This window comes from Erithacus rubecula, assembly GCF_903797595.1.
Source record: "Erithacus rubecula genome assembly, chromosome: 13".
Taxonomy (NCBI): Eukaryota; Metazoa; Chordata; class Aves; order Passeriformes; family Muscicapidae; genus Erithacus; species Erithacus rubecula.
Window position 1 is genome coordinate 2,706,155 of NC_136665.1, and position 13,276 is coordinate 2,719,430.

At 38.9% G+C, this 13,276-nt stretch overlaps 1 protein-coding gene across 3 annotated transcripts in view; it reads right to left on the reverse strand.

Annotated features, from left to right (window-relative positions):
• Nucleotides 1-13,276, reverse strand: part of ATG7 (autophagy related 7) — a 68,614-nt gene that overhangs the window by 22,710 nt on the left and 32,628 nt on the right. Inside the window, exon 18 of one of the 3 annotated variants that reach the window (XM_079316767.1) lies at nucleotides 1,568-2,493. The exons of 1 other annotated variant lie outside the window; for it this stretch is intronic. In XM_079316767.1, coding sequence (XP_079172893.1) covers nucleotides 2,479-2,493 — 15 coding nt within the window. In that variant the 3' untranslated portion in view covers nucleotides 1,568-2,478. Of the gene's footprint in view, nucleotides 1-1,567; nucleotides 2,494-10,708; nucleotides 10,838-13,276 lie in introns of those variants that run through there. One more of the 3 variants, XM_079316765.1, reaches the window with a different exon arrangement.

A 13,276-nucleotide genomic window follows, 5' to 3' on the forward strand; every position in this document is an offset into this window, starting at 1 on the left:
CCTTTTATCCCTGTCACAAACCACAGATTTTGGTTCAAACCCAGTTATTATGGGAAAAAAAATCACACTTCCACAGCAGAGCAGAAAACACTGGCAGATTAGAGCCCTTCAACGTCCTATTAGCAGAAATTGTTGCCTTTCAAGTCTGTTTTCTCCTCACCCTCAGCAGCTCTCAGGAGATGCTAGCAGGTATAAACATGCTTTCTTTTAATTACAGAACTGGATTACTGCTGCAACTGATTCTCAGCTCCAGCAAATTATAATCAAGTGCCCATTGTGCATAACAATCATTTAATGGCCGACAAACCATAATAAAGGCAGCTTTAATGAAGAAAGCTGGAAAGCTGCCCGAATTTTATGGCAGCACACTCCAAAAAGAAAGAGTTACAATCTGTATTTAAAGATTAAGAGAGCCTTTTAATCCAGATGGCCAGAATTAAACAAGGCAGTGCAGGGAAATTTTGATCAAAAGCTAGTGCAACATGAAAGTCCCAAAATTCCCCCCAGTAAACCACGGCTAATTATTTCAAACACAGGCTGCACATTCATTCTGTACTGGGGAGAACTCAGAGGGAAACACAATGTGGATATGTTGCTTTCTCTGGGATAATTCACTAGCTTTTCTATCATAAATAAAGCAGCAAGACATCTCTGCAAGCAGAACTGTTTGGACAGTTAAATTTTCATTTTTCAAGGAATTTGCAAAGCAATGGCAAATTATTTTAGATTAGTGCACATGCAGCTGAATAAAACTAATATGGATGCAACTGGAATTTGAAAAAGTCCTTAGTTTCAATATTGTGTTATTAATTAATAAATGACACCTAAGTTTCACCCAAGTTTGCTCCCCTCTGCTTTAATTGCCTTGGAAGAGCTGAAACACTGCTCAGATGTTGCTTTCCCTGTTATAATTCAATTTACCCACTAGCTTTTCTATCACAGAAGAAAGCAGCAAGAAATCTCTTTGCAGCAGAACTATTGGGAGAGTTAAATAATAAAATTTTCAAGGAGCTCACAAAATAAGTGACAAATTATTTCAGATTTGCAGCTTGAAGATATAGCTGAGTAAAACTGAATCCCACTAATTGTTCCAAAAAGTAAAACCAGCAATTTTTAATAGAGCAATAAAGCAGCAAGAGGTTTCAGTGACTCTCCTGCTACTGCTGGGGGTTTTGTAGAAACCCCAGTGTGGAGAGGTACACAAAGAAGTTGATTGCTCAGCTTCTTTACAATAAAAATATTTGTCTTTTATGTTGATGAAATGAAACCTCTGTAAAATTCATCAATTAATTAGAAATGGTAGAGTCCTGCCAAGTTTGAACTTGCACAAACCCAGCTTCATTTCACCTTCTGAAAACACCCAGCAAGGCCCCAGTTTGGACACCTACTTCTTCTTGCTCTGATGTTTCCATCCATTGCTTTGATCTGTTTGCTGAGGCCAAGCAGTGCTGAACTGTGACATTAATCACTTTGTCACAGTCAGAAATATGGATTCAGACAGAAAAATAAGGAGCTCTGTTGAGAGGGGGCCAACCCCAGGAATAATGGTGCTGCACAGCATCCTGCTCCCTCCCAAAGCAGCCCTGGCAGCTCTGCTCTCTGATGCTCTGCAAAATGGACAAGTGATCTGGTTCCTGACACAGTGACTTTCTGCTCTTGCAGAGCTGCAAGGAGATCATGGCAGCTTTGATTTCTTTGTATTTCTTTCTGTTTCATGATTTTCTGATAGCAGCAAGCTTTGAAAGTCTGTCAGGCTCTCCTGAATGAGGAAGGACTGACAAAATCTGATCACTGATGTCACTGCTGTCCATATTTATATTTTGTGTTATTTATGTGCACATACAGAAGGAACTTCAGTTCTCTCTCCTCCCAAACACACATCAAGGGCTGCTGCAAGCACAAAATGTTTTATTTTCCTGCAAAAACAGCAACATTTCTACCTCATGGATTAAAGGAGCTGAGAAAAAAGTTGCTGAGAATGTTAAGTGACACACACAGAGGTTTGACAAAAAGGAAATCAAGACCCAAACATCTGAAACCCCAGGTTCATCCTGGCTGCACAACATCTTTCATTTTCTGAATGCTATTATTTTCCCTCTGAGCTCTCTCAGGGTAACAAAATATTATTGACATGACTCAAAATCAGAAAAAACACTGCAGCAACTGAGCGTGAGCTGAATCACAAAAACTGCTGCTGCTGGTAACAGCATCTCCTGGATTATTTGCAGATTGAGCAGCAAAAAGTAAATCCTGTCCAAAAGCAACAATGATGGAAGTGCTGCTCCCTCTGGGGCAAGGAGCAGTCCAGGATTGTTCAGTCCCCCTTATCCCCATTTTTCAAACAAGCATCTTGTGCAATGTCAGGGTTTGTGCTGCTGTGGACTCGAGCAGGGCACTGCACTCCTGTGCCAGGAAAATCAGAACTGTCACTCACAAGGTTTACACACACCCAGTGGAGCTGTGACTATGGTCAACTATTCAGCAAAAACAGCCCTGAAAGGAGAAAAATCCAACAAAAGAAAAATTCCATGTGAAATTTATTAATGAGAGATACGGGAGGAAAATCTAATTGAGGAAAAGAGATCAAAACTGCCAAAACAAGATGCAAAAAGAAGCTGAGAGCAGCTGGCCTGAACTATTCCAGCTCTTCTTCCAGGACTCCTGGAAATCTGAAATTCCAGAGTCAGTCCTGTGTCTGCACTTGGGAATTGGCTCCTGCTCCAAAGCTCTGCTCCCTGCTGTACAAGGGAATTCTTAGGATAACTAAGCTAAAAATTACAACATACCATACTGAAATAAACACTGGAGAACAAATAATTATAAACTAGCCATTAAAATGCTCCCCCAAATCAATGTATTGTTTATTTGTGGAATGCCTGCAATTGTTTTTATAAGGGAGTCATAAAAATTCCTCACTCACCAGGAGTCTGTCCATGAGGGCAATGAATTTCCAGAAAATCTGATTTTTTTATACAGCTCAAGAGAAATATTTTTGGATACAAACTTTAAGAAAAAATAGTGCTTTTAACCTAATAGCTTTATTCCTTAATATGAACAAAGACTTGCCTGCAATGTAAACAATGAAAATAAAATTTAAAAAAAAGGAAGACCACAAGACTTGTAACCTAAACACAATACCCATTGTCTGGACTTCCCTATTTCCATGAAGAACATCTGATTTTCATTTGGGATTAGAACATTCTGCTGAAGTTACTAATATACTGGGATAGAACTTAATTTAAAATTTCCAGATGAACAACTTCAGCTCTGATTTGATGGCTTTTCCATAAGTGAGAACTCCCATTTTAACTTGTTGCAATAAGTTTTGATAATCTCAGAGAGAGAGCAGTAGAAAAAAACACCACATAAAACTCAGATCCAGTGGCAGCTTTTGCTACTGCCTAGCCAGGGAAACCTTGGCTCATGGCCCACTATGTTTGTAATTCCAGGAACTTCCAGTATTTTTCTGTGAAGAGATACTCAATTGCCAGGGATAAAAATTTGACTTTCAATGTGCTGGAGTTAATGGTGAGAACAAGGATGACAGATTTCTCTCTGATTTTCAGTTCCTTGGCTCTTCTGCTCAATACAAAGCTATGGAGAGACCTGAGTTGAACAAAAAATGGGAATAGAAGGAGATCCTTTTGTTTTTGTTTGTGTGAGGAGGGTGAAAACAAATTTGGGAATTGTTGGTGATGTCAGCAGGCTCTGGTTTGTAATAAAAACACATAAAACCCCAGAGCCCAACAGCAGCTTTGGTACAGAAAAGTCTGTAAAAATCCTGACAGAAATAACAGGGGCAGAAACAGATGGACTCACTCTTGTCTGAATGAGGGCACACATCTGACAGTGGAAATATAATAATTTTTAAAAAACCAAGTATTTGAGGCCATCAGTAGCCTGTGGATACTGCCTTAAATTTCCAAGAAATTACATTAATTTCAGGCATGCTGAAGATAGAGGAAAAACAAGATCTATAAAAGGTTTTTTTTTAATATAAATGTTAAAGGTTTAAAGTATAACTTTTGATGTTTAATTGTCAGATGTGAGGTACCAGGCCTTGGCAAGAGCTGTGAATTACAATAATTCCCCAGGCACATGGGGCTCAGGGAGGCTGCTGCCAAGGGGCAAGGGGCTGAAGGAATATTTCCCAAAAATGCCTGGCAAATTACACCTGATACTCAACAGGCAGGAAAAACAGGTACTGACAATCTCTTATTGCTCAACAGGGATGCAAATATTGGAAGGTGCATGTTTGTACAAGAAGGATGGAAAATCAACCAGAATATTAAGTTGACTTTATAGGGAGAACAGAATAAATGTTGGGCAAGGCAGTCACCTCTCACTAAAGGAACAAATAGAATAAAAACAGGACCTGATCCTAGTCTTATGTCCAATAAAGAACAAATTTAAATATTTAAATGCAAAAAAAAAAAAAAAAAAAGAATAAAAATTAAGTATTAATCAGCTAACAGCACCACAGCATTGCTGATGTAATTCATTTGTCTAGTAGCTGTTTAAATTGTTTGCAAGTATAAATTGAATAAATGCTGCATTACTCAACCAGGTTATTGTGAAAGAACAGAAAGACTGAAGAAAAATTATGGGGTTTTTTTACATGACAAGGCTCAGGAAAAGTGCAAGAAAGGGCCAGTAAAGAACAGCATTTTTTATAACATTCTGATACAAAAAACCAAGTCCATTATTGAAAAGTAAATTGTTTAGAAGCATTCCTACATCAGCTTACAACTACCATGAGAACAGAAGAATACAAAAAGAACAGGAAGCTGCAAGTGTTGATTCTGAGAGTTTACTATGAAATAACCTGAAGTCTGCAACTCTGGAAGATGAAAAGTGAACATTTTTATTTAAAATCCAACAGAGGATGCAAAAAGACATTCAAAGCCAATGCAGGCAGGTGTGAACCAAAGAGAAATTATGGAGCACAGAGGGCATGAGAGCAGAAGTGAAATCCAAAGGAAGCAAGAGATGGGATTGAAGTGAGTGAATGAGAGAGGAGAACTTCATCACTAAATTCACAGCAGTGATGCATCTTAGAGAACTAAAGCAAAACTGAGAAAATGTTAAAAATAACAGGAAGGCAGGAAGGGTTAGACCAAACTCTATTGGATGGGGCTGGAGGACTTTAGAGTAAACTGGAAAAGCACAATAGGAGGATGGGAGGTTTTGAATGCTTAACAGAAAACATTTGTGGCCCATGAATGAAATAGTTCCAGCTCCCAGCAACAATGACAAAATTGTCACAGCAAAAGGGAAACCAGGAAAGTACTTAAGAACAAAAATAATACAGTGGTTTGCATAGCAATAACATCTATGACTGTGTCAATATAAGCACAATAAAGAATGAGAGCTGTCTTCATTCAGCTTTAAAAATACCTTTGGGTGGGATGCAGAGAGAAAAAGGAGCTGAGGGCTTGCAGGGCTGGAGAAATCCCAGCTCTTGGGTTTTGTGGACTAACAGGTTGTTCCTAACTGCCACTAATTTATAATCTGTGCAAGAGATTATTTCCATTCTTCCCCTCTGCCCTCCAACTCTTTGACATCCAGAACAAACAGATTTTTGCATTTGAAGATTTTGAGCACAGAATGAGAGGTCCTAAATTAAAATATTCCAGTGCCCACTTGGCCAATGGGTTGAAGCCAACACTTCAGAGCAGGACACCCTTTCCACAGAGTTGGCTCTGCAGACTCTGATTTACCTCCAAATGGTGAGAAACACATTGCAGCACCAGGCTGGGCTGGTTTGGTTTCCAGCTGTGCTCCTGCAGGATCAGGAGTGATGCTCTGTGCTTCCCCACCTGTTTCCTGGGAATAGGATTGCCCTGGTGAGTCTCACATGGATCACACCACACAGTGTCTGAGGCTCCTGGAAAACCCCTCACTGGGTTTTTCACCTGCCTCCTCATTCTGTACACCCCATAACCCCAGTGTGCTGCCAGAGCTCATCCAGCTCCTGCAAATCCTCTGGAATGTGTCCAGCCTGTCACCCCCCAAACTGCAGCATGCACACCTGGATTCCTTTGTGCTCTCTGTCTGCTGTACCTACCCTGGACTCACTCCACAGCCCAAAGAGAGAGATTTCAAAAGATACAAAACACAACAGGTATGAAAAATTACAGGTTTTACTCTGCAGGGAAATGATTTATTGATGCTGAGAGCTTCAGACACTATCTGAAAGAGAAAAAAAACTCCCACTCAGCCATGGAACAGTTAGATGAGGAAGCTCTTCCAGCTTTTGATGTAGTTTTGTCCCAGATTCAAAGTTAAAAAGACTGGGAAAGCAGTTATCCAATTTACTGAAATCCAATCTTAAACTGGATTTCACCCAGGGCTGTACCTCACAGGCAAAAGGGACTTAGTCATATTTTTACATAACTAAATTCCTGAGTCACATTACAGAGGGGAGAGTCAAAGGGAGCTCAAGAACAATTTCTGCCATTACATATTTTCTCTTTATGGTATTGCTCGTAAGGAATTAATGTTGTAAGACTTATTTCAAAACTTAAAAACCTTTCATCATTGATTATGGCTCATTTCTCATTCAGACTCACATTAATTCCCACAGCACTAATTCTGCATCGTGGTATCAAGAGCAAATGATGACGGCTGAGCTAATTTTAAGCAAGCAATAAATAATTTGCAATTAATCATCTGTTAAAGCAATAATCCTTTTGAAACATCTCTGCAGTAGTACAGACTTCACAGAAAGGAGTGGAATGCAGCTGTCTAGAAAGCATTTCTGGATGTCACAGCACTCTCTGGGCTGGGTTAGGGAAGCAATGTCAAAATGCTGCCAGTTTTATCCAGCTGGGATTGAAATGATCCAATGGATGTGAGATGCACTGAACTTCACAGAAGAGACCTTGCAGCAGCCCAGCACACCACAGAGCTGTTTCACATCTGCATTTCCTCTCTAATTACACTACCTGTGACTAAATGTTGCAGGGAAAAAAGCCAATTCCAGTCCTTTGTTTCTAAAGCCACAATTCCCCACCTCCTCTTGCCTTGCTCAGAGCCACATGACCACTGCTGTCACTCACCTCTGCAGATCCCCAGAATGTTTTATCTCAGAGATCCAGCCCATCCCCAGCAGCTCAGGCCATCTCCTCCCCCACAAACTCAGGAATTACAAGTCATTTCAGAAATATGATCTTGAGCACATCAACTCTGCTGCACCTCAGTGCACTCATTAAGCTTCACTTCTCTGTGAAAAAGCTGGGTTTATTCCTTTCTGTACATTATCAAGCAATCTGGAGACCTGAAGAATGCTCCCATAAAATTCATCAGTGGCTCAGTGTCAGTTCAAAGCTGTCAAAGCTGCTGATTCATTTCTGCAGCATTTACTGTGCTTCATTAATTCTAGATCTCAATGTTTTCAACAAAATAATGAAGTTATATATAACTCAAAGCAGCAGCACCAATAAATCCTTCAAGCCTTTGGCAACTCCTTTAATCCAAAGTAATCATGTTTCCTTGTATAACAAGTCTTGTGATGTGTGTAATAGCATCTCACTATAGTAACACCAGCCTTCATGTTACAGCTCTCTGCATGCCTCCAGTATTAATCAGATCCCAGATTTAAATATGAAATTAGAGAACTCTTGATACTCTTCCTGAAACAGATATGCTAATCAGAACCCCTCTTTCCCCCCAATGTAAAAAAAGTCCAATAAAGATCAGGCCTGTGGAATTGTTGATGCTGGAGTCAAAGATTGCAGCTTGCTGGTTATTGCTGTGCTCTATTACCTCATCCCTTCCCATTGAAATAACAACTCTCAGCCTGTCTATTTTATAGGCAGTTTTCTCTGCCACAAGCTTTTTTTTTTTTTTTTTTGCTTTTAAACAGAAGAATTAAAAAAAAAAATCACACACAAAAGAAGGAAGGATTGCAGACTTCATGCTAGAACGGGAAATATCATTTGCCCTTGAATGCAAAGGAACACAATCATCAAAACATTTATTCTGCAATTCAGAAATTTCTTAATGAAAGCAACATTCTTCTATTTCCTAACTGAGCTTAAATCCTAGCAATTTCCCAAATACAGACTTTTTTCTAGCATTGTCCTGAACACCTCTGCAGCATCCTCCAGCAGCTGTGACAGAAAGGGATGTTACTATTGACCAACCTTGCTTGGATTTAACTTCACTTAGCAGAAGCCTTTGTGACCTTCATGCCTCAACTTAACTAAAATGGGATTTAAAGCATTACTTCCTTTTCCCAAATCTCCCATAACCATCTCTGATTTCCATCATATCAAAAGGAAAGTCACAGTCAGCTCCTTGGACTTTATCAACATGTTTGGCTATAATCAGGATTTTACTTTATTGAGAAATCCATACATCATCAGCATGTATAAACCTATGAATTAAATAATATCAAATTGTATATTAAATGCATTCAACAATTTGATACAAATAATAAAATACATATTAAATCCAGAAAGCAGAAGTATCAGATACAAAGAAGTTTCTTTTAGAGGCTGGAAATAACATCTTATTTTGTATTTACATCTTGTTTGCCCACTACCCTTATCAGAGTTTATTAGATATGAGACTATTGCCTGTGGAGGAAGAGATTAAAGGAGTTTTAGTGCTTGAGTTACTCTTGCAGAAAGGTGAGCACAGCAACCCCAGGTACAGCACCAGCAGTGTTTTCATAGGCACCATGTGTGGCAAAGGCAGATGCAGAGATTAGCACACATAAATCACTCACCCAGGGAGAGAAAAAAACCCTCCTCCACTGCCAGCTAAGACAACTAACACAAAATGCATGTTTTTACAAGGGCTATTCAAAGAAATAGCATTAGTGGGGAGAATGAGTCATGGGCCAGCAAGCTCCACACACTGCAGCTACTCAGAGTGAGAAGACAAAGGGAATTAGGACTTGGATGATTATTTTTTTTAAATAACCAAGAAGCATTAGCAAAATCAGCTGCTGCACTGTAATGTTTCTAAAGAGCTTTGTTATGCCTTCATATTCTCTTCCAGTAGGAGTTTTCTCTTTCTAACTTGTATTGGGTTTGCTGTTGTTGGCAAGCTGTCTCAGTAGACATTAGACAAATAAACTTTTCAACAACATAAAGACTTTTAAAACTGTATCTCTTAACCCCTATCCCCTTGAGAGGCTGGAAAGTGGTTGCTTAATTCTTTACAGGTTTACTTGTGCCTCCCTTCTCCATTTCTGTGACTTTCTTTAGTTCCCCAAAAATAAATAAGCCTCTGAGCAGTTATCTCCACCTAAATCACAGTTTGTATCTACTTCCAAGCCATGGATTTTTTGTATTTGCTGATTAACCTATTAGATTTCACACTTGACTTGCAGAGGATTAAATTCATTGCCTGGTGGGCTTGAGTCAGTACTTTACAACTACAGGAGTTTATTTTGTATATAACAAGTACTTCAACAGAACCCTTATTTTCAAATGACAAAGTACTGATGTATTTGCACATGTAGACTTTTTCTCCAAATGTATTTCCATCATCTCACAGCTTTAAGCTCATTCCAACTAGACCAGTTTTATTCTGTTTGCTTTTGTGTTTTACCTGGAATAGAGACAATTCACCTCTTGTCTCAGAGAGTCCTGTGCCATTAAAAGGCCATTTTGCAGTATTTTACACTTCAATAATCAGACAGCATCTGCACACACACCTTCCTGCACAGAGATGGCAGCAGGACTGCTGCACACAGACTTCAAATCAGCTCTGGGAGCTGATCCTAATTCCATTTCAGCCACCAATTTCCTTCCTACCAGAGCTTGTAGCTCAGCCTAATTTTTTAAAAGTTCTGTTGTTAGATTTCCAGGTCTAGTATTTTCTCTTTACCAAAACCACTCCTATTTATCAGTCAAATTGCACTATTATAAGGTTGCTGTGTAATAATTTCATGACTAAAAATCATCACCACACCTGTAGGATAACAAGAAGCTTTCCTGTATATGAAAACAAACCCAGTAACCCACAAGCAGCTTTTGCTTTCTGAAATATCACATGTAGGAAAAGCTTTGGTGTCCCACACTCAGCACTACAAAATGCAGTAACTTATCACTCATTTGAAGCATTATTTAATACTTAGAGTGGGGTTTTTAAAGGTTGAGAGACCAAGAAAACAAAAACTCATCCTAAAACTTTTTTTTTTTAATGTTATGCTCTCCAAACTTAAAAGTGAGACACTTTTCTCTTGGCTAATTTTTTATTACATGCATAACAATGCAGACTTTTTTGATGTCTCTTTGTGAGGTCAGGCACAACCTTAATTTACAATTTACAAGATTTAACTTTGACCTTAAATCAACTAAGAAAAGTCACTGGTAAGGAAAAAAATATCACAGAAGAGATAAGAGAGAACCAATCCTTATCTTTCCAGGCACAAAGTGGCTCATCTTGGAATCAAAGCTGGATTGTAACTAAGAACTGGTCATTTATTTTTATCACTCCTAAGATATCAGGTGGGTTCTCCAGGACTCCAGCCAATCCCATAAAAACAACTGTGTTGCATGGCACATTTCAGCTGGAAGCCAAGTTTTAATGTGTTCCAAAAAAGTGTTGGAAAAAGGAAACTTCAGGAGAACCTGAACTACAGTGAGGGAAAGGAAACAGCAGCTCTTTGCAGAGATGTTCATTGAAGTGCAAACACCAGGAAAATATTCAAATAGAAAGAGAGCTCAAGCCAGTAAGAGCTAGGTTAGTATGAATTTTAAAGGCTCTCAAATCTGCCTGTTTTATAAATCAGTGTCAGCAAAACTCAGTAGCAGCATGGATGCAAATCTTTAAACACTCATGATGGTAAAAGGATTCCATTGTCCACAAAGGAAGAAACCTGGTGAGAGACACGGTGAAAATTGAAGCTGAGAAGTTGTTCACAAACAGTTTTCCATGTGAGATTTCCACACAGGAGCACATCTTAAAATTGATGATCTGTTCTTAAAATTTGTGGTGCTTAATTTCCTCTGTGAATTAGCAATTACTGGCATTAAAGAGAGGCTGTGCTAAACCCACAGGATTTCCCAGCAGCTCTTCACATTTCAGTCATTTATTACCATTTCCTAGTTCCACCTGTATTTACAGGAAAATCTGTCCCAGAGTTGGGAAGAAGCCACTGCTGCTTGTGCAGAAAGGTTTTGTGGTGTGAATCAGATGGTGGCAAGAACAAAGCACCAAAGCACTTGGGGGATGTGATAATTGCCTGCATGGGCTCACCCATGGACAGAAACACCTCAGAGAAGTTCAGGAGGTGTTTCCAGAGGAAATCTGCATTGTCAGAAGGAGGCAAACACAGTTAACAATGAAAATGTTCTGGGGGACAACATTTCACAGGCTCCAAGATGGCCAGAGCACACTGATCCCTAATGAAGTCACTTAATTAACACTTGAGGCAGCCCTGCCCCAAGACATAGGGCTACAACAATTCATGCTTCTTGAAATCTGGCACTGATTTGGCCAGCAGCAAACTTTTCTCTCTTTTTTTAAAAAAAATTGTTTGAATGATCTCTACAAGGGTATAGACTCTTGGACTGAGATGCACATTGTAGAATTTATGGTCCTTACTAGAATAAAAAAGTTCATCAACGTGTTTGTGTTGTGTAATTTTTCATTCTTTACATGAGAATAACAGAATGCATCTTGAACAGTCTATTCATTCTTCTTTTGTGACAAAGCATATTGGAAGAGATTTAATCCCTCAATTATAATATTTCTCATTGACTGGAGAATTTTCCTTCAAAGGAAGAAGAGTCACCAGAGTTTGAAAGTCTTTCTAGAAGAAAATTGCTTCACCAAAAATAAAGATTTTACAGCTTCAGTCTAGCTGTTCCCTTCAAAATTTTGGGGTGCTGTGTTCATCATTAGCTTCAATTACTCTAAAATCTTCAGTAAAGTACAATTTAACATCATTTGCTACCACAGCACAAATTAAAACATTACTTCATCAGCTGAAATACTCCTTGTTTAGGGGCTGGTCTAAGGAGGGCAATTAAAATGAGTCCTAAAGAACAGCAGTGCACCTTTGCAATGGGGCTGGAGGGGGAGTTCTTACTAAAAGAAAAGTCCAGAAAGCCCAGAGCCCCCCTGGGAGAGAAAGGCTGATATTGATCATCTCCACTGATCAATACTGTCCAGAAGGAGGAAAAGGAGCCAGGAATTATTTATTGTCTGCAGGAGCTTCATGAAGATCACAGAGTGCACACTAACATTGCTGCAGGCTTGTCTTACAAAGCCTCTTCCTCTCACATAAAAAGTGAGATAATAAATTTATTCCTATTAGCACTTACCATTTTATAGTTACAGGAGACTGACTGTGGAATTTTACATACAGATTTAATCTTTATCAATGTTTTGACACTAAGACAGCAATTCAGTTAAACATAAAAAAACCCACAAAACCAAAAACCCAACAAAACCTGTTACTAACCCAAATGCCATTATTCCACTTCTTTCAGTGGGGGTTTTCCCCACATATTTGACATTTCAAACAAAAATGACAACTGGATACCAACCAACTGTCCTGTCCTTTCCCCCTCCTTCCCTCCAAAAAACCAAATGTCTGCACAAGCCCCTCCCTGCCCTAAGGGACAAACACACTTTTATTCAGATATATCAGGAAACAGGAGCATTTGTGCACATCACTCACTGACGTAAGCCCAGGAAGATCATTTGAATATAATTAATGATAATAATTGAAATTATCAGGGAAGGTATCAGGGGCAAGGCAAGGAGCTCATGTTTTGGTAGCAAACAGTGGCACCACTTTACAGGTATTTTCTAAACCCTTCCAAAAAAGCAGCAGAAGGCATCAGCAGGAAAAAAATTTACCATTATTCAAAGTGCTGGGAAACATTGCTTGATGAATGAAGAAAAATGATGACACTAATTGACATCATGAGAACACTCAAAAAGAAAAAAACAACCCACCTCCTGAAAGAAAACAAATTAATCTCTTAATCTCTTAAGAAAGAAATTCCAGGGCAGGCCTGAATCTGTCAAAATGAATTTCTCCCAAAATGCACCAGATTAAAAACATGAAGGAAAACAAAAAAGCTCACAGTCACAGAAAAGTCTCAAATATTAATTTTGGGCTACCCATCAGTAATGATTTCCTTAGGAAGTTTTCATAACACCAAATAAAATTAAATTCTGAATAATACTTGGCTAACAGAGAAAAATTGTCAAGTTACAGAATTTACTGTTACAATATTGTTGTAGCTGGGTTCTGTTTTGCTTGGGGTTTTTTTTTTTTTTTTGGCTATTCATATGTTATTGT